The 24999-nt window shown below is 35.7% G+C and overlaps 1 protein-coding gene across 14 annotated transcripts in view; it reads right to left on the reverse strand.

Annotated features, from left to right (window-relative positions):
- LOC148803610 (uncharacterized) overlaps positions 1 to 24999 on the reverse strand; it is a 128596-nt gene that overhangs the window by 76392 nt on the left and 27205 nt on the right. For 2 of the 14 annotated variants that reach the window (XM_088890056.1, XM_088890053.1), the window contains exons 1-4: positions 6647 to 6945; positions 6455 to 6513; positions 2695 to 2720; positions 2272 to 2390 (exon numbers count right to left, since the gene is read on the reverse strand). In XM_088890056.1, coding sequence (XP_088746182.1) covers positions 2313 to 2390; positions 2695 to 2720; positions 6455 to 6513; positions 6647 to 6861 — 378 coding nt within the window. In that variant the 5' untranslated portion in view covers positions 6862 to 6945 and the 3' untranslated portion in view covers positions 2272 to 2312. Of the gene's footprint in view, positions 1 to 2063; positions 2391 to 2512; positions 2721 to 6454; positions 6514 to 6646; positions 6946 to 7031; positions 7783 to 7815; positions 8277 to 24999 lie in introns of those variants that run through there. The other 12 variants (XM_088890071.1, XM_088890067.1, XR_016077510.1 and 9 more) reach the window with 11 other exon arrangements.

Raw genomic sequence — 24999 nt, forward strand, 5'->3', positions numbered from 1 at the left:
GTAAGGGTAGCTCTACACAAAATTAGAGCATCCCAACCACTCTGAAAGCTCATGAATACTCACAACTTTATGTTAAAGATTTTCGCTATCCCACAAATCTGCCCATTCTCTATGCCATCGGGTTGTGGTAAGTATGCATAGGCTCACAAATAAAAGTTGGGACAATGGTCTATCACATAGAACTACTGTTGACTCTACTTTGAGACAATCATGGTATCCTCCCATTCTTCCTTAATTACAACAAGTATGGCCTTGTCTTTGGTAAAACAATCGAATTTTGGGAAGACCATAGGGTTGAGGAGTCTCCATTGAAAGGTAGTTTCCACTCTATGTTCATCGTTCCTCTCTTAAAGTGAAAACTATTTTTGAGCTTGCAATCCCCTTGTCTCCTCCTTCGGGTTTTAGTTGAACCTTTGGCCAAAGAAGAATGTAGAGTTTGTTGATAGACTATTAGTGTGTCTGAGGTCCCAGCCCCAAACTATATTTTACGGTTTATTTCTTTATGTTACAGTTATGGTAGTCGGGCCGATTTGGCCTTTTTTATTTTCTTTTGTTTTAAATAGGGGTATTAGAGTAACTCTACTTCTTTAAAGTCACAGATAAAAATAAGATTTAGTTGGGCGGCCAGAACAATCCAACCGCACCCTTTCTCTTCTTTCTTCTCTTCTCTCTTCTCTTCGAACCTAGGTTGACTTCTTTTCTTCTTCTCTCTAAATTACATCAGAAAACACATTCTTTTTCTGATTTTTTTATTCAAGTAAGAAAATCATAGGAACTTTGAAATTTCTCTTGTTTCTATCATTTTGCATGTGTTGGATGGGATTTCTCCTGATCCAAGATTGGAAGGTTGCTTTTCTACTAGTCCCTCCCAGATGTCCTTTGTTGTAAAGGAAGTTTGATGTGTTCGCATCCCCCTGAAAATTAGTGTCTTCTGCTGGGAAGTCTTCCGTCAGAGCATTAATACTAGTGATTTAATACAAAAGAAGAGACCCAACTGGTATTAATCTCTTGATTCATGTCTAATGTGCAAAAAAAAAAGAATGGGGAGACGGCTTACCACTTCCTAATCTCCTATCCATTTGTCTATTGTATTTCGGAATATTTCCTTGCTCTATTTAGATGCAAGTGGTCTCTCCCTACTAGTTTGGACAATTTGTTTGATGGTCCATGATCAAGTTGTCAAAGAAGGAGGAAGATTAACATGGACAATTGCACTGGTTACTATGATTTGGACTATATGGGAAGAAAGGAGTGCATGATTGTTTAAGGAAACAGAAAGAAATGAAGAGGATTTAATGGTAAACATTATAGTGAGGGAGGCACATTGATTGAAAACAATATATTTGTTCTTGGATTTCATAATGAATGATATTCTTAGAAATTAGGCAGCAATTGCAGCCTCATCAACAAAAAAAAGCAAAATGCAAGGAGGGAGTGGAAATCACTGGCAAAGGGATGGATGGATGGAACTAGATTTTTACGGTAGGGGGAGTGGTAAGATATGAGAATGGACTCATTCGTGGAATGTTTTCAGGTCCAATCGGTGGAGTTCAAGTAGTTACCGGAGTATGAAACATAAAGGAGATGGGAGTTGAATAATTGGTTATTAAAGGGGCACCCATGTTGCAATCAGATGGTTAACAAAAAGAAGTAAAGCAGCTTTGTTGAGTTATAGAAATGATATCAAACACTTTAAGCCTTTAAATGGTTTTCAAAGGACATGTAGTTCAATGGGTACAAGGGTTTGATAAAAGTTTGGCCTTAGGCCAAATGCAATTTGCATAGGGGACAGAAACCAGTGTCATACTTTCATTTTCTTTTAAGCTGTAATGACAACCTCTTCTCATGTTTCAGTAGTTCACTAATAAATTATGTTTATTTATCGAAAAAAAAAAGTTTGTATTTGTTAGTTGTTACTGATCAAAAGAGAAAAAAATAATAATATTTTTTTTTTAATTTTAAGCAACAAAGGAAGATTAGAACTGTAAAAGCATTGAGAAGATATCATCTACGTTACATACATCCCTACAGAGCTACTTATGCAATGCCAGGAATTCACAAAATTCGTACTAATATGGTACTACTGATAACAATTTATGTAAACAGGTGTATTTAAAAAGCATAACATTATTTTAATATTCAAAATGAACAAAACATAGCCCAATTCTTTTTAGGGTAGAAACATTGTCGAATGTACTCTACAGCCATGCACCCAAAGGTTGGGCCCAAGCAAGTAGGACATTTGAATTAATACCTAATGCTGATACATACCTGGGCAATTATGATCACAATAGCAGTCATTCAAACATCTACTAATCAAGAAAAATGCCATGCATCGAAAATATGGTCATATCCATAGTGAGTGGTTTGCAACCATGAGACATTACAACCTGCAAAGTTGAAAACAGAACATGTAATTTAACTGGAATGCATAATTATCAAAAAAAATCACTGCAATTCATGCATTATGCACACACAAAGATTTGCATAATCCAAAATAATAGATTACCACCTTCTTGACTGATGTATAAAGCCTATCCACCAGCTCTGGAACTCCAACCATGCCATCCAGAGGTGGCTTGTTTGGAGAGGGGGGCAATAATCACCTTAGGATCATAAAAATGCAGCAAGGTCTTTGTGTTCTGATATGTACTGCTAGTTTCAATGAATTGAAAAAGATGTAATGAAGCTGACCTCAAGTGAAAAGCAGCCAATCCAACCTGTAATGAAGTTGGTGTTGTAACAACCATATAATCATTGAAAAACACAAAAGTGATGTCTGTGCGACAATGCTTTCTTTTCTTAAAAGAAAAATTATTAAAGAAAAAAGATTACAGAAGGTGATAAGACATCACCTATTGCAAGAAGCAAATTCCTCACTGCCCCAAAAAAATAAACCCAAGCTTTTCCCAACTGTGACCTCCCTTATCAACTAATTCTTTGATAACCATCTTATCTGTAGCTTTATCAGCACTTTCATTATCCTGTAACAGCTGCATTGCACCAGGTTCTGAATCGGCATCAGAAACCTTATTGACATGTTGTTCCTTCAACAAAAGGGGGGACAGTGATTGATCTTGCACTATGCCCCCCTATTATCAGTACCAGATATCCCATTAACCTTCACACTTTTCCTTCTGTCACATGGACTATATTGTGAGTTCTCAAATTACGCGATTTCTTGTTAATTCTCCCACCATTGTGATCTTCCTTCTCTTTCATTCTGCTCCTTTGACCCAAATTTACACCTAGCCTTCCAATCTCAACTTCCTGATAAAATAAGCCATCTTTGTCCTGATTTTCAGCCTGTCCACCGAAAGAATCTTCAACGGCTAAATCTTCCTTTCCTCCAACCTTACCTCCATCATTGCCCTCAGCATCTGACTCAGCATCTATATTAGTAATCTCTTTCCTAGTTATTGCCTGCCCTCTTTACTAGTTCTCCAATTCAACGGGAGGTGTCTCTTCCACACATGAAGAAACTAGACATTCCAAGTCATACCTATCCTCTGGAGACTTCAAACTCAAGATCTCAAGCTCATAGGGAACATGATTCTCATCGGAGCCCCTCCTAACCTCAGAATAGCATCTAGCATTACCAGACGTTGACAAGAGAGAACAGTCGATGAGAATCTCTCCGGGACCACAGACAAAACTTTTCTTACCGCATTTGTCAAACCTGGCAATCACACAAACCCACCTCTCCTTTCTTTTTCTAATCCCAGACGAGCTAATTCTTCTCATCCTTCTCTTTCGTTTCAGATTATATTTTTTGGGCCTTAGATGTTTCCTCCTGTTTTCTTTTCTGTTTCTGGACTGAACTTCCTCCCTACAAATTTGCAAATCATTCTTCGCTTCCTTAACACCAGTTGAACATTCCAGGCCAGTTTTCTTAATTGAAATACTCAAAGACTGATTTACCTCACCAAACTTGTCGTCACGACACTTCTCCAACCTCCGTCTCTGAATCACCTGGGACCTTGCCCTGAGGTGAAAAGGGGGAGTTAAATCCCCTCTGCCATTGTGATCCAATCGAAGACCATTCTTTTCGAGAGAAGTGCATATAATCTTGTCCACAAGGCAGCTCTGGTTCACCCTCAAAGGAAGGACCTGGTTCGAATCCACTCTGGTTTTAAAATACCTTGTGGAGCCAGAGGGTTAGCTGGCATGGCTCTGCCCTTAATGATCTCCACATAAGACTTTTTGCCTACACTTTGGTCTCCACTTTCCAAAAAAATTGGGCTACCATCATTCTTATCCAGATACTTACTGACTGACCCGGGTGGTGTCTCTTCATCTTCGTTCGTCATCTATACATTATTCAAGACCTTCTGGCTCGAACTCTTTTTTCCACGTGTAACCCAACCTTCAAGGATGTCGACATCTTCTTCCTTAGAACCTTTCATCCAAGGAGTTGTTTCACCTTCCAGCAGAACCCAAACCTTAAGCCAGCAACCATTAATGAGCATCTCTACGCATCTAGGAACTTCTTCGAGCTTCAGACCATCGACCCTAACCACCTAGGACTTGAATCAATTTTACCAGAGTTTCCTCATTCCAGTAATTGAAGGGAAAAGCCCTACCAGCTGGAGCTTGAGAGGACTTTCTGAGATGGTATTATGGTTACAAGACGGAAACCAGTTCTCTATCCTTACTCTTCTGCCTGGAGTTTCCACCGACTCAGCATCTGGGATCACTACTTCTTCACCAGCTCCATAATACACAGCCTTTGAGTCATCAAAAGGTCTAGCTATAGCAGTACCACTTAAATTAAATCTCTTCGCAAATGCCCCTGCAACATTCTCCTAATCTTGGACTCTCTTGTCTACAGTCAAAATCAAGTTCTTCTCCCACTCTCCATCCGCTACTTCTAAGAGCAGTCCTCAGCTCCTAGAGTCACTGCAATCTATGGCTTGAGGTCCTTTGATACTTTGTCCTTCATCCTTCGAATTATCTTTCAAGTTATCTCTGTAACTCTGCTTGTCACTGATTTCTGAACCACCACTTAGATTTGAACTTTGTTTTCTATCTACACTTAGTAGATACTCCTGCAGAGCCTCTGAGAATCCAAAGAAACTAGTATGCAGGGAGTTCCACAACAGGTTATCAGTATAACATGGAGTTCAAACTTGATAAAAATTATGGGTGGCAGTACTATATTCACCATGTACACTCTTAGAATAAACAATAGATAATGTCAAATTCTAGTTTACCAATAAATGCAACCTGTCATGGTAAAGCTAGTTCTCACAATATTATAACGTAATAAATCAATATGCTTCATCATCTTATAAACTAAATGACAGCGCATACTAAGTGGAAAATAGTAGTTTTAATAAGTACTCCCACACACCAATTGTTCTTTTGTATCAATCCTAGAAAAGAGAAATCTAGGAAATCACAGTGAAGTTCACCAACTTTTAAAGCATTTGATTTCAGAAGATATATTGCAAATAAGTTATAATGAAAAAGGAACTTACAGTAATTTTAAAATTAAAAAAAAAAATCTTAGCATATCATGAAAACAATAGTCACATTTATCTTTTTAATTTTCTGGGTGGGCAAGCAGATTAGGGGTTAGTAGGTCAGTAGATAAAAGCAAATATCAAACCCAGTTTTGGGATATTAAGAATGAAATTTTTTACCAGACAAGCCAGATAACATGTAACCTTGAAAATAAAAAATAAAATAAAAAATAAAAATCCCACCATAAGACAAATTGCAGTGTAAAATTTAAAAACTCGGTAATGTTTTATACATCTTAAACTTTTACTTGTGGGTAAGGTGGATTGGGCAGTGGACCCCACTGCCTACCGATTGAAAGAAATTTTCCTTGAAACTTCTTGCGAATAAATTATTTGATACGGATGCAGTTGACATCAAATGTGAGATAGCGCACCCTACCTCGTATGAATTGAGAAAAGAATGTAGCAAGCCATTTCATGGGGACTAGATCCCAAGAAGTTTCAGCTTGATTTGGCAAAGATCTGTTTTATTTCACTAAATAATTATTATTAGCACAGGTTCAAAACAAGCTTGACCACTACATTTTTAATTATTCAACATTTGTTTAACATCAGAAATTCAAAGATTACATAAGACTCATGTTTAAAGCATTTGAATAGGCTACTTCTCGTTTTCTATACAGGTTCAGCCTTCTGGCTTCTACTGCTAAGAAATATAACAGATGCCTTTAGATTCAAGATTTTGCTCTTAAATGCATAAACACTTTCTAGTTTCATTTCCACAAGAGAACTATAGCAAATTCGTTGTCTCAATTTAAATTAGAGGTAAATTCTCTTAGTTCAAATATATCTGGATCATTACTTTAATCTTCTCAATCAAATCTGGAACCGTTAATCTCAGTCCTCTTAAGTCTGAGATGAGCTAGTAGCACTAAGAGCGAGAATAAAGCAAATAAGGATTTTCATTTCCAAATTCCAAATTAAGTTACCTTTCAGCCAATGCTTGTGGATAGGATCATAGGTTGATACTCGAGAAGCTGCAGATGATCTGAATACCGAACAACGTTAAGGAGGAAAAGAAGAAAATACTTGTAGTTTCAAAAATCTTCGACCCCGATAAGATCGCAATAGAATATTTGAGTGAGAAAGAGAGAGACAACATCTTGGATCAAATACGATACCTCCACTGTTCTCGATCAGACCGATCACAATGCTCGACTTCTCTCCACCTTTGTCTTCCATTCTCCTTTTCTAGCCGATTATAACGGTGACTTCTACCACTGCAGAAAGGATATACATGTCTTGTTAGTCGTTGCATCGGGTATTTATCGTGGGATGTAGGAACTTGATCTAATAGGACGAATATCCACGGCCATGATATAGGATACATGACCATTACATCGGAATCTACGTTCTTGCCTATATGTACAGATCTAAAACCTTTTGTGTATACCGACCATGGCGGGAAACGGAAAAAGATACTCTTTTTCCGAAGAGTATCTTTCTATGAAATTTGAAATCCACAAAATTTTAACCGAAGAGAATGCTTGCAGGCTTGCAGCTTACGATATATACCGATGATGGCGGAGAACGGAAAAAGAGACTCCTCAAGTCATCGTTCAGACTTTCTCCGAAATCCGAAATCCACAAAACCCTAATCTTTGAAAGCCTGCATGCATCTGCAATATCGTAACCTGCTTCCTCCTCTCATCTCCTTCTCTCGCTTGTATTTCCACAAGGCGCGCGTTACCCGTCTCCACGATGACGGACGCTGATATCTATCGAATTCCGCGATGACAGACGAGCCGCATGGAGAGATGCAGAAAAGATTGGAAGTTGGGAGAGACGAGGAACATACGAAGAAGAAACGGTGGAAGGCGTCAATAATTTTTGTAAAGTGCAATGCTTTTTATGCTTTTCTTTTTCTTTCAGTTTCTAAAATCTAATTTCTTGATATCTTCCTTCCTGCTGTTAACGGTAATATGATCATGTAACTGACCGGCGTATCTTCGCAAGTTCCACTTTCCCAACTGTCGCACTTCCATTTGTGTGGGAATAATATCTTTCTATTTTTCTTTCTGTTGAAATCGGATCTTCTTTTGATATTATTAACGAGTTTTTTTTTTTCTTTCTTTTTCTCCGAGATTTTGGGTCGGGCAGGGCTTTCACCTGGTATAAACATAAAATATTAGGCACGGACAGTAACTTGGCCGGGGCCTACATTTTAAGCCTAAGCCGGCCCTCATAAAAGCCTGAAGCCTGAGGCCCGAGCCCGAGCTAATGCCTAAACTAAAATGATTTCAGAAGGGTCGGCGAACTGGAGGAGTGGAGGAGATAGAGAGAGAGAGACCTGATAGGGTTTTCTGTCACCGGTTGTCGCTTGTCCGACTTCCGTTGTAGATGCCACCGGCCGTTGTTAGGGAATGGGGACACCGACTCTCATCTGAGATCTGCTAATGTATATTTAAAAATTAGAGAATGAGAAATTCGGCACCGCCTTGCGAGAGATGATATCGCCTGTTGCTTCACCGTTTGTGGAAGGAGATGAAAGATGATACCGCTCAGGTGCACACTGCTGCTAGTGCCGGCTGTGATTTGGAAGGTTTGAAGGGTATTGAATGAAATGGCCTGAGTCGGGCCAAGATGCATAGTCCATGAACAGATTTATTTTTAACCCTCTACCAAATTGATTTAACACCACACATCTCACCATGAGACTGGGACCTGCCATGTATGAGATGTGCGATGTGTAGGGGTGTCAATTGTGGTTTTGATTTGGATCCAATCTAATCCAAACCTTATCAAATTGGATTTGGGCGGTCCATTATAATTATCGGATTGAGTCAATCCAAAATAAATTGGTCCATATTCTTATTGGTTTGAATTGGACAAAAACCAAATTTCCAATAATCTGATCATGATGCCAAACATTTGTCCAATTTGAAATCAGTCAAAACTGAAACTAGCATAAAATCACTTATATGAAAGTACTTTTACAAAAGCACTTTTACGAAAACACTTTTATAAAAGTAATTTTATGAAAAGTATTTTTACGAAAGTATTTTTATAAAAATACTTTTACAAAAGTACTTTTATAAAAGCATTTTTATACAAGTAGTTTTATAAAAGCACTTTTGTAAAAGTACTTTTACACGAAAGCACTTTTACGAAATCACTTTTACAAAAAAAAAAAAAACTTTTACGGAAGTACTTTTAGAAAAGTACTTTTACGGAAGCATTTTTTATAGAAATACTTTTATAAAAGAACTTTTACGAAAGCACTTTTATAGAAGCACTTTTATGGAAGAACTTTTGCGAAAGCACTTTTGCAAAAGTACTTTTCTGAAAGCACTTTTATAAAAACATTTCTACGAAAGCACTTTTACAAAAGTACTTTTACAAACGCACTTCTACAAATGTACTATTACACAAGTCTATGGAAGTACTTTTCTAAAAGTGCTTTTTTTACGAAGTACTTCAAGAAAGTGCTTTTGTAAAGCACTTTTATGAAAATACTTTTACCAAACTACTTTTACAAAAGTGCTTTTATATAATTTATTATATTTCATTATGTTTGGATTGGATCCAATCCAATCCATTTACATTTTAATTGATTGGATTGGATTTGGTTTGTATTGAATTTGGACTAGATTGGGTCAAGTCCATTTGTAAGTGGACTCACATTGGACTAGATTGGGTTGACCAAATCTGTCCAATTGACACCTCTAGCAATGTGAGATCATGTCGGTAGAGGGTTGGAACATGTTGTTGGCAAGTGATCCGGACTCCTAATTTGTTGCCTTTATTGTTGATTGTGGATCACTTGCCAACAAAACACGTTCCAACCCCCTACCAACATTACCTCATATCGCACATCTCATACGTGGCGAGTCACACTTTTATGGTGGGTCATAATCTCATAGTGAGATGTGCGGTGTTCCATCAAGTTGGTAGAGTGTTGGGACATGTTTTGTTGGTAGAAGATCTCAACTCTTTATTATTAGGGTTAAATTCTTAAACTACCCTTACACTTAGTTTGGAAGGAGTACAAATACAAATACAAATACGTAGAGTGCAAAACCTTATATTTTGTATTATTTTGAATGTATTTACATTGTACATATTTGTATTTGTAATTCTTCCAAACTGAGCCTTATGGTTTAACAAATGGACACAAATAAGGGTGTCAATGGACCGGTTTTGGATTGGGCCTCTTCTCGTCCAAAATCAATTTGGACAGATTGGATGGACCTACAAGACATATTGGATTGGACCAATCCGGTCCAAAATATTTATTAGATTGGATTGGACTTTGCCCTTCCATAATAAATTTATATTGGATTGGATTGGATTAAGCCAATATCTACACCATTGAAATAAGATAAGTATATGGACCAATTTTGGGATGAAACCAATCTAAATCAAAACGAATTTGAACAGATTGGACAGTCCAAACATTGATTTGGGCCGGACCAAAATGGTAAAAAATATTCATGCAATTGGATTGGACCTGGTCCATTTACCATGGACCTACATTGGACTGGATCGGATTGGACAAAATGCAATTCAATTAATAGGAAAAGGCAAAAGGACTTTATTGCCCTTTCATTAAGTGAATATGTGAAACCGCTATGAGGGAAAAATGTCTTTTCTTGACTTGTATGTTTAGGCAAAAAGATACAAGCACATTTCACCATCTTTAGTTATTACCTTTCACCGTTGAAGAGTAAAAGACATGGGATAAAGGGGATTGTCCGGTAACTGCTTCAAGTTCTGGAGAGAAAGAGAGAGAGAGAGAGAGAGAGAACTTGGATCTACAAATCTACTTTCTCTATCTCTTTCATTCACTATACAAAACCCTCTCTCATTGTCATTCCTTTTCTTTTTTTTTTTTTTAATAGAAACCTAGAGGAGCTACATGAGACAAGGGGTAGCACGTCCCCACAAAATCAGACTTACAAATACTAGCTAAATTCCATGGAAGATCACTAAGACTGAGACTTACTATACCTTGTTGGGTAGAAAAGGCTTGATTGGCGAGCTAGTCTGCCACTTGATTAGCTTCCTGATACACGTGATTGTAGACGAAATCTTCATTTGCTCAATTCTTCAAATCTAAACACTCTTCAATGATGTTCCGTAGATTCCAGGGGGGTCAATGAGCCACTTCAGACAAGAAATCACCATTAAAGAGTCACTTTCAATGATGATGGAATGGTTTGGGAAATTCACTGCCAAGTTGTGGGCCTCCCACGCGGCCCAAGCTTCCGCCATGTTGATAGTCGAAGAACCTAAGTAATAAGCCTTGTAATCTACCACCTCACCCAAAAAATTCCTAGCTATGGCTGCAACTGAGCACATCCCATTGTTTAGTCGGGATGCATCAAAATTTGTTTTGATAGTACCAATTTTTGGAGTTTGCCACATAACATACTTGCACAACTTATGGGCATCAGCTCCATTCGGCTTCATGTTGGTTTCATAATATTCCGTAAAGGACGATAAAGCTCTTTCAATCACCACTTGAATAAGGGTTGACACATTATTAAAAGACTTTTTATTTATATTCTTCCAGATATACCATAATAAGAATGGACACTTTTTTCTTCCATTATTTCCTCCATTTGAACTTTTCTTACCAATTTTTAGCCACCATTCCTCTAAGGAAAAGTTAGAGCATGTAGGACCCACCAAAATGGGATTTATTGCATCCCATGTTTGATTAGCAACTATACAATTCTTAAAAATATGATCACGTTATCTGCACAAAAATTACATTTTTCATCAATACTTAAACCTCTATTTTGCTGGAGCATTTTTGTTGAGAATCTTTTATTAAAAAGTAGATAGAGAAAAGTTTTCAATTTTGGGGAACAATTTACCTTCCAAATAGTTGAGTTCAAATTTTCATGAAGAGGCAAGCTACATTTTAATTTATATGTAAACTTACTTGAGAATTTCCCATTACAACTAAGCTGTCAAACTACTTTATCTTCTTTTGGATTTTAGGGGATAAAGATTGATTTTATTTTCCCCTAAATATTCAAAGGAACCAAGCTACAAATTCTATTTTCTATTTTCTATCCACACACCCTTTTTTCTGATAAATAACTTCACTAAGAAGGAGATTATCATTTTCAATCTTATCGGGTGGAATAATTTGGTCCAATGAGGCATCACCTACCCATATATCTTTCCAAAATTCGATAGATTTGCCATTGTTTATTTCCCAACATAACCCATTTTTAAGGAGATCTCTCCCCTTTATGATACCTTTCCAAGCCCATGATATACCTTTATTTTCCTTAGCAATTCAAAAATCCTCTTTTTGAAGATAATTTGCTTTAATAATTTTAACCCAAAGGTTATCAATGTTTAATAATATTTTCCAACCCAACTTTGCTAAGTTAGCTTCATTAGCCCATTGAAGGTTTTTTAGACCCAAACCACCCTAACAAGGTACACACCTTGTTCCAACCAATCAAATGAATCGGTTTTTTTCACTAGAATTTGTCCATAAGAAGTTCCTTTGGCTTTTATCAATTTTCATCTATGATATTTTGGGGAAGCTTGAAAGAACTCATGAGGAATTGTGGCATCGTATTCGTTGTAGCATTCAGAAGGGTCATTCTACCTGCCAAGGATAAAGTGTTTTTTTTTTGCAACTTGCCAGTTTGTTATTTACCATTTCCTTGAGATTCAAGAATGTGTTCTTTGAAACTCTACTATTTTTTATGGGGGCTCCCAAATAAATATCAGACTTTGCTTGGATTTGAATCCTCAAAATTTTTACTAAGATTTTTTGGAATCTAATTGGTGTATTTTTCGAAAATTGGAGTGTAGATTTTGAAAAGTTTGGGCACTAGCTAGAAGCCGCAACAAATTTAGTGAGAATGTCTTTTATTTTCAAACATCTTGTAATTGAGGTCTCAATGAATATCAAGCAGCAATCATCTGCAAACTATAAAATTGATATTTTTGGACTTCCTTTGGCAACCTTACAACCAATTGAAATTTTCTTACCTAAAGAATTTTTTTCAAACTTCTTTGCTAACGCTTCAGTGCAAAGAACAAAAATATAGGGAGAAAGAGGATCTCCCTGTCTGATCCCTCTAGAAGGGGCAAATTCCTTCAAGGGGGTTCCATTTATTAAAATTTGATATGATACACCTTCTTTATACATTCCATAAAGCTAATCCATTTCTCATGAAATCCAAAATTTGTCAAGACTTTTCTCAATGAATTCCCATTCTAGTCTATCATGTGCTTTTTCCATGTCAATTTTGCATGCAAGCATACCAGTTTTCCTTTTCTTCTTTTTCATTGTATGCAACATTTCATGAGCGATAAGAATGTTGTCATTAATCTTCCTATTTGGCACAAAGGCACTTTAATAGGGAGATATAATATTATCCAAAAAAGGCTTAATTCTGTTAATAAGGATTTTTGAAATAACTTCATAGATGACATTGCATAAACTTATGGGCCTATAATTATTTACATTTTTTGGGATGAGGGTTATAAATGTTTTGTTCAATATTAGACACAATTTCATTGTCATTCCTTTTCTCCTTTATTTTGTGGTTTCTAAAAACATTCCTTCTATCCTTATCAAATGAAAACCCTCCAACCCAGTTGTCTAGGAGGAATATAGGACATTAAAGATAAGGAAAACAAGGCTAATCGGGTAATTCTAGACAGTTTCGACGCCGCATGGTAATTTGGGAATAACTCTCTCATCCGAATTCCGATTGAGATGATTCAAGATGCGTTGGAAAGATAAGAAAAAGTTATACAACTTTCATGTTTTGATTTTTGATAGATACGGACTGAATTGAGGTCAAAATTGGGACTGAATTATCTATAACCGGACTACTGATGTGCTAGAGCAATTCCTTAGCCTGCAAGTTTTCATCCGAGAATTCACCACTCTCCCATTTACATGAGAACAGGGTTTTATCTTAAGAGAAGGATATAAAAAGAGGAGAAAAAGAGGAGATAAGGGTTCAAACCTCTAAAAGAAAATTGAAGAAGAAGGCTGCTAGGGAGAGGAGGAGGCTGCTGAATGCGGACTGTAGGAGAATCACAACAAGGAGATCGAAGACTGACACAAAGATCTTAAGTGTCTTCCTCTTTGGTTCTACAGTTTGGTAACCTATATTCAATTAGGGTTTTGAGGTTTCTCTGTTGAATCTTTTTCTTTCTTCCTTTTTATGCGAACCATGATTAGCTTTAATCCTGATTTGTAATTAAACTTAGGCAGATCCGATTGAGTATGTTTTGTTCTTGGGATTCTTGATTAGGGTTTCGATTTATAGAACAATCATGGCCAAATTGTTCTTGCATCTGTGATTATTTGAATTGCTTGAGAAGGAATTAGGTAATTAGATCATCTAATCAAGAAATGGACTGAATGCACCTTAGAGATAAGTTGCATGGTTCGGTTGGCAATCATTCATACCTGAATTGATGACCTGCGAATTCTTGTTCTTAATACATCTTTAGTGAGTAAATTCTGATAGAAATATAGAATTTGTCATTCAGAGATAGAGTGGGCTGCGCTTGAGAGAGGTTGCTCATAAATTAGGGTTTTGCCAACCCAAGACTGACTTCACCTTAGTCGGATAGCTTAAAGATTTGATTGCTGAATTGGTTATGTCAATTCTTGTATGCAGTGACTCTTCTTATCATCAAGAGTGGTTTGATCCGAAAGTAATTAGGGTATTTTGCTTGTTCTTAATTAAATCATGAGGGGCTAAGTTTTTATTATTAGGGATTAATACTTGATCATGCATTGATTTTCAGTCATTAGTAAAATCGATGAGGTTTTGCTATATTGTGTTATTTGTGTTGATTACTTATCATTGATTGATCACCAATGATTCGTTCTTTAATCAAGATTATGCATCGAGAGATGATAATCGAGGTGGAACTAATAACACTTGTTCGGCCAATAATTAGGTAGAGATATCATTTGTTGGTATGATTTCCTTATAGGTGTATTAACAACTTATGTTTATGCAAAGAGGATTTCAATTGAGAGAATGAGAATTCCTTGATTGTAATTCCATTTAATTAAACATAGGTTTAGCTAATCGACTCTTGAGAAAGATCGACTAGTGCTTTTAGGAAACACCTTGGAATATAACAGCTCTTGCGGACAGCGGTCAGCACGCACGCAGGCCACCAGTCCTCTTTTTCTCTCTCTTGTCTCTTTCACAGTTCTCATTCTCACTTGCACCAGTCATTATATGTTTTATTTTAACGCAATATATATTGTTTTGGATAGTTTTTAATCCTGAAAGACTCTTCCCACTAACAAACTCTTCCCACTAACAAATATATTGTTTTGGAGAGTGTTTTTAACTGAGTAAATTGTTCAATGTTGTGGAATGTCAATAGTAAGCTTTTTTTTTCTTTTTCAGGAAATAAGGCCCGTTTGTGCTTCAATTCTCCCATTTTTCATTATTAGAATTCATCTTGAAAAGAATGAATTCTAAGAATTTTCCAGATTCTAAAAAAGAGTAAAGCATTTTGAATTACCTATTTCTTCTTTTTGTTTTTTTTTCTCAGAGTTTTTTTGTTTCTTCTTTCCTTAGAGTTGTTTTCAAAACCGAATTGGAGCATACAGTCGAACTGAAAAAACCGGGAACCGGTCGCTTGACCGGTTCTGTATTGATAGGGAATTTAAAACCATCTCTTAATTTAGCTGAATTTTTTTAAACATTTCGAGAGAGCTGTAGCAGATCATCATTGAAAAGAAATGGAAATTGAGGTAAAGATGAACCAAAGTACACCCAATGTGTCTATTCCAATAAAGATATTGAAGTGAACTTCATGTATATACACTCCCACAATATTTAAGGAATTTGAAAAGGAATATTCAATGGCCCTTGATTGTGATATTGTAAATAAAGTCGATGTTGGAACAACTTTTCTACACAAAGTGAAATATTCCAATAGACCTCGTGAACATAATGTTACATCCAACCCATCAAACATAGTGGTTGTATGCAGTTGCAAGAAGTTTGAGTTTGTGTGATTTTTGTGTTTGTATGCACTTCGTGTTTTATAAAAAGATTATTAAAACAGGTTCGATTATAGTATATTTTAAAACAATGGACAAGGGATGCGAAAAATGGAACTACTTTTGATTGTCGTGTTTTACAAAAGTACTTTTATGAAAGCACTTTTACGAAAGCACTTTTACGAAAGCACTTTTACAAAAGTATTTTTATAAAAGCACTTTTATAAAAGTACTTTTACGAAAGCACTTTTATGAAAGCACTTTTATAAAAGCACTTTCATGAAAGTACTTTTGTAAAAACATTTTTACGAAAGTACTTATATAAAAACACTTTTACAAAACATCTATGCCAATTGGTATACATTGATGAGCAACCACTACTGCATAATCCATCCTTGTAGTCATCTTTACAAAGATATAGATATTAAAGATATTCAACTTCAGTTGTTGTATTTTAAAGAGTACTGCATTTGTGTTGTATGTCCTCTCTCTACTTATCTATACCCATATGTCCTTATTGTTTCACCATAGGTGTGTTTTATACCACTTAGTAGTATGATCCATATTTTACTCTTGATATATTTGAGATATGAATAGTTTCTTAAAAGAATAATCTTTTAGCAATTAATTCACACATCCAAGCTAATGGATTTCTAGTTGGTATGTGTAATTTGACAAATAAACTTTAGGGGGGTCATAGAAGGAATAAGATGAATTAGGTGGTTATATGTGAAAAGAAAACGGAGGAAGTAGATCTCTCTCTGATCATTTTACACCACTCCAAATACAGAGACTTTGAATCCAAACCATGGAACTGCAGACCACATGTAAACCCCTGATTCCCCATTCATGTGTACAATCTATATATATAAATTGGTCCTGCCATGTCAAGAGCCCTCTCATTGCTTCAAACCCCCCTTTCTAGTTTTATGTTTTTTTTGAATTTTTTTATTTTTTTAGTTCCACATAATTATACATTAAATCAATAAGGAAATCACATATGCTTAACTATTTCTAATAACCATAAAGAAAGAGGGATTTGTTTTTCTAATGTTTAGCTAAGTGGCACCACTTCCCCCTAAATTGTCACTAATTCCTATTTATCCCCTAAATTATCTCTAACTCCTATTTATCTCATAAATTATCTCTAATTTAGTAGAGAGGTTCTCTCCTAAACTATCTCTAATTCTGATTTATCCCCTCCCCCACTGTTTATCTATATCTATCTAAAGAAAGTTTCAATTAAAAAAATTCAGAACTATTTAAATAATATTCATATTATTGATAATTCTATATTTTTACAAAATTCATCATGAAATTATGTAGTAACAATATAAATTATAATTTTATGAACTATTCAATTTAAATATTATTCAAATAATAATTTAACATTAAAAATAAAACATTATTTAAAGATTTCAATACCTAAAAATCTCAAATAAAAAATATTAACAATAGCTAAATAATATAACAAAATATTTAATATTACATAATAACATTAAAATAAATAAAATTCAAATAACAAAATTTTTAAAATTTTTGAAATATTATTTAATTATTTAAATAAAAAAATATTTAACATGACAAAATTAACTAATTTAGATATTTAACATGACAAAATTTTAGTTATTGTTATTATTATAATTAATAACCAAATACAAATGGGGGAACAAAATATTATAATGTTAGAAAATGAAATTATTCATTAATTTATATGGAAAAGTAAAAGATAAATTAGTGTATTTTTGTTAGTAAACTGCCAAATAAAAATATATTTAATAAAAATTTATAAAATTCGATAAATCCCAATAGTTACACAAATGTAATAAATTTTTCAAAAATTTTCATAAAACTATATTTTCGTAAACTAACATATTTGAAATTAAAAGATATAAAGTATTTGAAAGTTTAATTAAAATGCATTAAATAATTATTGAAATTTATTAGTGTATTTTGGAAATTTTAGGAAACTTTATTACATATGACAGATTTTGGAAAACCTTTCAAAAATTATGTAATTTTCATTACAAATTATTGAAAATTATTAAAGATAAATGACTATGTGACGTGGAAAACTATAATATGAACAAATAATTACACAAATTATTATGATAAATTAGTATAATATTGGAAAAAGGAAATTAATGGTTAGTATATATTAGAAATTATAAGATAAATTAGTATAATTCTATAAGTAAACCATATAAAAAGAAAATACATTATTTAATAAATTTCAAAATTACACAAGTACAATAAATTTCCAAAATTTTCATAAAGTTAGATTTTTTAATATAAAAGACAATTTAGTGTAGATTTAGAAATTTACCATGTGGTTAATACTCAATATATCCTTTTGATCATTTCTATCATCAAATTGAATATTGGGTTGACGGGGACAATGTTTTCAAAACTGGATCAAACCAGATGGTTAGACTTGAAAATTTGGGATATGGACACCGTTTCACCTCAAAACTGCTTTTTCTTCAAAAACCGTTTATTTGTTAAGCGAACCGCTAACCTGGGCGGTCGAACCGTCAACTCGGGCAACAATTTTTAGCCTTTTTTTTGTTTTTCTAATTTTTTATTTTTTTGTCAAAGCGGGTCATCCATTTAAACTGAACAGATAGACCGTTCGACCCTAGAATGGTTCCCTATCTGGTCCAATTTTAAAAACCTTGGATAGGGAGTGGGTGTCTTTCCTTAAGCTTGGCTTGGTGTGTGGCATGGCCTGGTCCAAGGTCCGACCCATGGAGTAGCCCGACCCTTGGCACGGCATGGCCCATGCTGGCTTGAGTCATGGGTCGTGCCGAACTGACCCCCCAAATTATCCAAGAGGAGTGAGGCATGGCCCAGGACGCCTCGTGGGTCAGCACAATATGACTTGCACTTTGTGCAAGCCACATACGGGTCGTGTTGTGCCGAACCAGCATGACCCAATTTACACCTCTACTTGAACCTGCCCAATACTAGGAACGAGGCTAGAAAGTTCAAGGATTCTCCATCCTTGATGAGGAGTGGGGTGCATTGCCCTTGAACTCGCCCGACATTGAAGAGTGGTTACCTGGGGATGGGGTGGGGATGGGGTAGAATGTCTTGACTATGGGGCAGGGAAAGGGATGGAGTGCCCTGCCTTGAACCCACCCCGTTGTCATTCCTATATAATTGTTAATTATTAGTGGACTTAATAAAAATGTTAGTTTTTGTAATTATTTTTATTTATTTAAAAATAATAAAAAGAATAAAAATTATTATAATTACTACAAATTATTAATAAAACTAAATTTATTAAAAAAATTATTCATTTTCAATTAACAATAATTATTTTTTATAAATCAACATTAAATGAAAAATAAAATTATTAAATCTTTTAGATTTTCCCATACATCACACGGGTCCCTACTAGTATAATAGTAAAAAGGAAGAAGGATAGCAAGTTTACTGGCCCCAAAGAAAACATTGTCAGATTTGATATAAAAAGAGTTTTGATAAATAACATCTTATTCGCTAGTGATTTGAGTTTATTTGTGAGTTGATTTTTCGATATTATGTATTTTCTATATCATAGTGGAAACATGGTACTCAGACGTCATGACTGATGTCCATGAATTCTCATTAATTGCCTCTTATACACGTAGCCATTTTGATATTCAATGGCTCCCATCCTTTTCCTTTGCCTTGACCTCCTCAACTTCACTCACAAGTTTCATGTCGATGAAAGAATAAAGACAAGGTTTGCTAGCTGTTTGATAATTGTCTTCCTGTTTTCTCTTGACTAGAGGCATATAGTAGCTACCAAAGCTTCCGTTACGTCTATGTCGGGTCAAGGTAGACCCGAACTACATAATCCAATTTTAAAGCATCATAAGTCAAAAGTAATTCAGACCCTAAGAACCATAAGAATGGGTGATACAATTGCTTCATTTCAATGGGGAATGGGTGATACAATTGCTTCATTTCAATGGGGAATGGGTGATACAGCCACTTAGAACTTGGAAGATATCTTTTATATATACATGGAATACTCCTGCGAGTAGATTTCCACGTGAGACCCTCCACAAGGACCTGTTGTTGCTTTGCTTTTAGAGCGTCATCATAATGGTTTGACTTTCAACAAAGAGACCCACCACAGCACTGTCAAGGCCAACGGTGATGGTCAACAAGTTAAAGTGGGCAGCACTTGAGTCCGGACTTCTATCTGGGCAAGAGTTCTTGCACGCACCATTCTACTTCCCGCTCCTCTCTCTCATCACATGCCCACACTGACCCAAACCTTTTTCACTCTCTCTTCCTCTCCGACCGGCGGAAACCAACAGTCATCACCGACCACTGGTTGGCCTTACAAATGCAATTTGTATCATAAGGTTACCAACCACTGGTTGGTAAGGTCTAGTTGTTTGCATAGGAGATTTGGGATCAAATTTTTTGTCCGTTGTGGGGTTATGGGTTACTGTGTAGCCCTACGGAGCCAAATTCACTTTTTACTTGGGGTTAAATCCAGGGTTAAGGAGTGAAATTGCTATGCAATCATACACCTAGGCAAGGTTAATTGTTGAATGAAGACACTTAGTGTTGATATCATCACTAGTAGTTTGACCAATATGATTGATGAATGAAAGTTGGGGTTCTATCGTGACCGTGTCAGTTAATGTGTTTGATCATCGTGTAAGTGAACTAGTAGTGCGATTTTATCGTAGATAAAATGTCAGCCATTGGGTATTTCAAGTATTTATGTTGGGTACCTATTGGGATTTATCACGATCTAGCATTAGCACAAGCATAGTAAACTTTATTGCAGATTGTCTCGACAGCTAAACATTATCAAGTGCGAAAAAAATGACATAGAGCATGAATGAGCTGTGAGGTGAGTATTAGGGTACATATTTGTAGAAAATGGAAGTTGAGCTATTTTTTGTAGGGAGATGCAGTTTTGCTACCCATACAAGGATCGGGGGTTGCTATTGCTGGGTTCTCTACCAATAACATTCTTTCCAAGCATAAGGAGAAAGCTCCAAATGTTGTTTATAAAAGAATGCTTGAGAATGACTAGGAATGGCAATGGGACGGATTCGGGGCGGGGATCATATTCCTCGTCTTCGATCCCGATTATGAAATTAATCCCCGTTCCCGTCCTTGATCCCCGTTGGGGATAAAATTTGTCCTCCATCCTCCATCCCTGACGGGGATGGGTTCCCTATAGGGATCGAATCCTCGAAATTTTGTTAGATAATAGTATTTATTTGAAAAATAAATTTACTTAAAATAAATCAAAATTTTAAACTATAAATACTTTTTTAAATATGTTTTGATATATATATATATATATAATATAATAATATACTTAATATATAATATAAATAATATATATACATAATCGGGGGCGGGCAGGGCAGAGACCTCAATCCCCATCCCCGACCCTGACCCCAACCCCATCGGGTTGGGGAGTCGGGTCCCCGTCGGGGATGGGGAAAATTGCCATCCCTAAGAATGATTGCTTAATCGCCGCCAAGCATTTAAACAAATAGAATGCTTGGGGATAACATATTTATTGTTTACAAAAGTGAAATTATTATTTAACAAACTTTTGAGAATTAAATTTTTAGTTGATTTTTAATGTTAAAAATTAGAAATAGAAATAGAAAAAATGATATAATAATTCAAATGTAACAGTTGCATATGTTTTGTGTCTTGGACTATAATAGAAAATAAAATAATAATGGCTTTGTACATGTATTAATTTGTAAAAATCCATATAATTTGTGTCTTGGATTCTTGATTGATGCATTGTCAATAAAATTGTGTAATATTTATATATCCCATTATATTAATTGTAATATATTTTTTCATATATACCATTAAAAAATACAATTCCTATGTATTTATATATTATTTATAGTTATTTTGACATTAACCTTATTACTAATAATATATTTATGAAATTTGTGTACAAGTATTTTCATATTTTTCATATGTGTTGAGTGATGACACTTGAATCTTAATTTGACAATATATTACAATGACTTTCTATAAAGATGCTAGACTAATTAGAGGTAGATCATTACTACTATTGAGTGATGACACTTTGGATGAAGCAAAAACTAAGAAAAATGAGGTGATGAAATGCCGTGGCCAGGGATTAAACGCGGGTTGCCCACACGACAGGCATGAATACTTACCACTATACTACAAGGACGTTATTATACTTACTTCATGATTATTTCAAAAAAAAAAATCAAGTGACCAATTTCTTTTCATACAAAGAATCAATCCTTTGCATTCACGATAAACGTCCATAAAACAAATAAAAAGTTAGAAAGTGCCCCATACGCCTTGGTTCAACATCACATGTTTTCTAGTAATCAACACCAAGTTGGCAGAGCCATTGCCAAAGTCTAGGGGTGCAAGTTGGGTCGGGGTTGCCTGATTTAATTATTTCAACTATTATGGTTTATGGCCCGGGTAAAAATATGATGATGGAAAAGATGAAACTGGAAAATCTTTGATAAATCAAAAACTCTTTTTAATATTTATGAATACCATCTAATTCCTTACCAGTTTTATGATACCGGTTGATTGGTTAAGAATTTTTTCAATATTATATTTTTTAGTGTTATAGTCGAATTCTATCGAATATATTTGAAATATGATAAATTCTCTACCAAACCCGATCAAAATTACATCCCTAGTTGCACTATAACTAGTACGGTTTTCTTTGAAGTTCCATTTTTTTTGGGGGGGGGGGGGGTAGGTGTTGCCATTGAGACTGCGTTTGGATTCAGTGTAAAACATCATCAGTGTAAAAATACATTGATGACGTTTTACACTGAACCAGAAAGTGATCGTTGTTTTTTTGAAAATAATGATGGGTGGAACAATGTAAAGTTTTACATCGATAAAATTGATATAGTTTTTACATTGATTATCGATGTAAAACTCTAGAGCTGATGAGGTTTTACATATATTATCGACGTAAAACTACACTCCATCCAAACGCATACAAAACTGAACCAGAGTGTAGTTTTACGTCGATAATAATTACACCCTCTTTCCAAATACATACAAAACCAAACCGATGTAAAATTTACATATGTTCTTGATTTACATCACATCCAAATGCAGCCTGAAGTTCAAATACTCATCCCGTGGGCCAGCATAGCTCGACATGATATGGGCCATGCTAGGCCTGGGACGTTACTGTAGCAACAGGGCAATTCTTATTAATTTTTATTTTCAACTTTATTAAACTATTTAATTCCAATTGTATTGTATTCTTCTAATTTAATTTTATTATTTCATATATAAATAATTGTATACATCAAAATTCATATAGAATAAAATTAATTCTTTTTTTTTCAATTTTTGTCAATTTTGTTGATTTATTTTAAAATTTTCATCATTTTTTTAAATGTGTCTCTCATAGCCTAACCCACAACAGGACCCGACCTAGCATGGGCCTGACCTATGAAGGGTTTCAAGTTAGGCAAGCACGGCCGACCCAAGCCCACATGTCGGCACAACACAACCCGCTATAGCATGGGTAGCTTGCAAAATCATGTTGTGCTAGCACAACACAACCTACTTTAAATGCCCCGCCCAAACCCCTATTTGAATAAAAATAGATGAAAGACAAAAAAAAATCGGAAATGGTAAAAAGGCAGGGTCAGGTTTTGCCTACCCCATTCCCAACCCTAAACTTAAATGCCCTGCCCCAAACCCCAATAGGGCTCGAAGTCCTAATCCCATCCTTGACCCCTTGAGGAATGGGGATCCCAACAGTCCTCCTAAACATGTCTTTAGCTTACAACATTTGCCTACAGAAGATCCTAGCAGTCCTCTATGCTGTTGGAGAATGCTCTCCACATGACACGTAAGCCCACATTTCTAATAGACTAACGGGGTTAGTAGTGACTAGACCTGTTCATGGGCCAGGTAGCCCGACCGGCCAGCTTGACCCCCCGGACGGGCTTGCACATGGATTTTAGCCTATGGGCTTGACCTCGGGCCTAAAAGCGGGGCCCAACTTGACATTTTGTAATTTCTTCTAAACCCTAAATTCCTAGACGACTAACCTTTTACCATTCTCTCTTTTCATCTTCTATCTTCTCTCCTCACTCTCACTCTCAAGAGACGGCACAAACCCAGGCAGGCAGCCACCGTTCTTAGTCTCAGAGGCGAGCTTAGGCACTAGTCGTCTCTCTCTCTTCGGCGGTGAGTCCTCTCTCTCTCTCTCCTTCTCTCTCGCACGCGCACACGCCACCAGTCCTCTTTCTCTCTCTCTTGTCTCTTTCACAGTTCTCATTCTAACTTGCACTGTCGCACATTCTCAGGAACCGGCAAACTCAGGCACCGGCGCCAGCCATGCCACTAGTGAACTCAATTGTCCCTCTCTCCGGCGGTGAGTCTTGCACTTTTCAACTTTGTACAAGTCATGCATTTCAGCCTCTGTTACTCTGTAGTTTGTACAAGTTGTTAGGTTGGGCTTCGGGCTTTTTAAGAGGGCTGGGCTCGGGCGCAAGTTATAGGCCTGTTGATCAGGCCGGGCTCGGGCTCGGACCTGAAAAATTTCTGTTGATGAAGAGCAAAAGCCCGGCTCGGCCCATGAACAAGCCTAGTAGTGACGGGGGGTCATTATATGTTTTATTTTAATGCAATATATATATTGTTTTGGATAGTGTTTAATCTTGAAAGACTCTTCCCACTAACAAATATATTGTTTAGGAGAGTGATTTTAACTAAGTAAATTGTTCAATGTTGTGGAATGTCAATAGTAAGCTTGTTTTTTTTAGTAAATAAGGCCCATTTGCGCTTCAATTCTCCCATTTTCATTGTTAGAATTCATCCTGAAAAGAATGAATTCTAAGAACTTTCCAGATTCTAAAAAAGAGTAAAGCGTTTGGAATTACCTATTTCTTCTTTTTGTTTTTTCTTTCTCAGAGTTGTTTTGTTTCTTCTTTTCTTAGAGTTGTTTTCTCCGACAATGATAACTAGAGTGGTTTTCTCCAGCACAATTGTCAATATTTTCTAAATACCACAAGCCATTAGCAATAGTCGTTAGAGCTTCACAAGCAATAATCCTCAGTGATTTTCTCTCAGTTCTTATTCTCAGAGTTGTTTTCTCCAGCAGTAACCGTCAAAGTGGTTTTGTCTTGATGATGGGGAGAAGACCATGTGCAATTGTCACACCGACAAGAAGCTTTCCCAGTTCTTCATTGTTCCTCACCGCCAGAAGAACATGCCTGGGGATGATCATTTTTCCTATTGTCTCGTTCTGCGTTGTCACATTCTAAAAGTGAAGATAACTTCTTTTAAGTTTTTTTAATCTATTTGGTTTTACCGTATGTTTTATTGGAAATAAGGAAGCTGATTTACTGTAAAATAAAAGGCTCATATTTTGCCTCACCATTTCATAATTCGCTGTTTTAAATCGGAGGTCCAATTTATTATCAACCACTACCATGAAGCTAAAGGATTATGTAGAATTGCTTCACTCATTTCCATAACCATTATCTA

Source organism: Nelumbo nucifera, chromosome 1 (genome assembly GCF_055504915.1).
Source record: "Nelumbo nucifera cultivar China Antique chromosome 1, China Antique-T2T, whole genome shotgun sequence".
Classification (NCBI taxonomy): domain Eukaryota; kingdom Viridiplantae; phylum Streptophyta; class Magnoliopsida; order Proteales; family Nelumbonaceae; genus Nelumbo; species Nelumbo nucifera.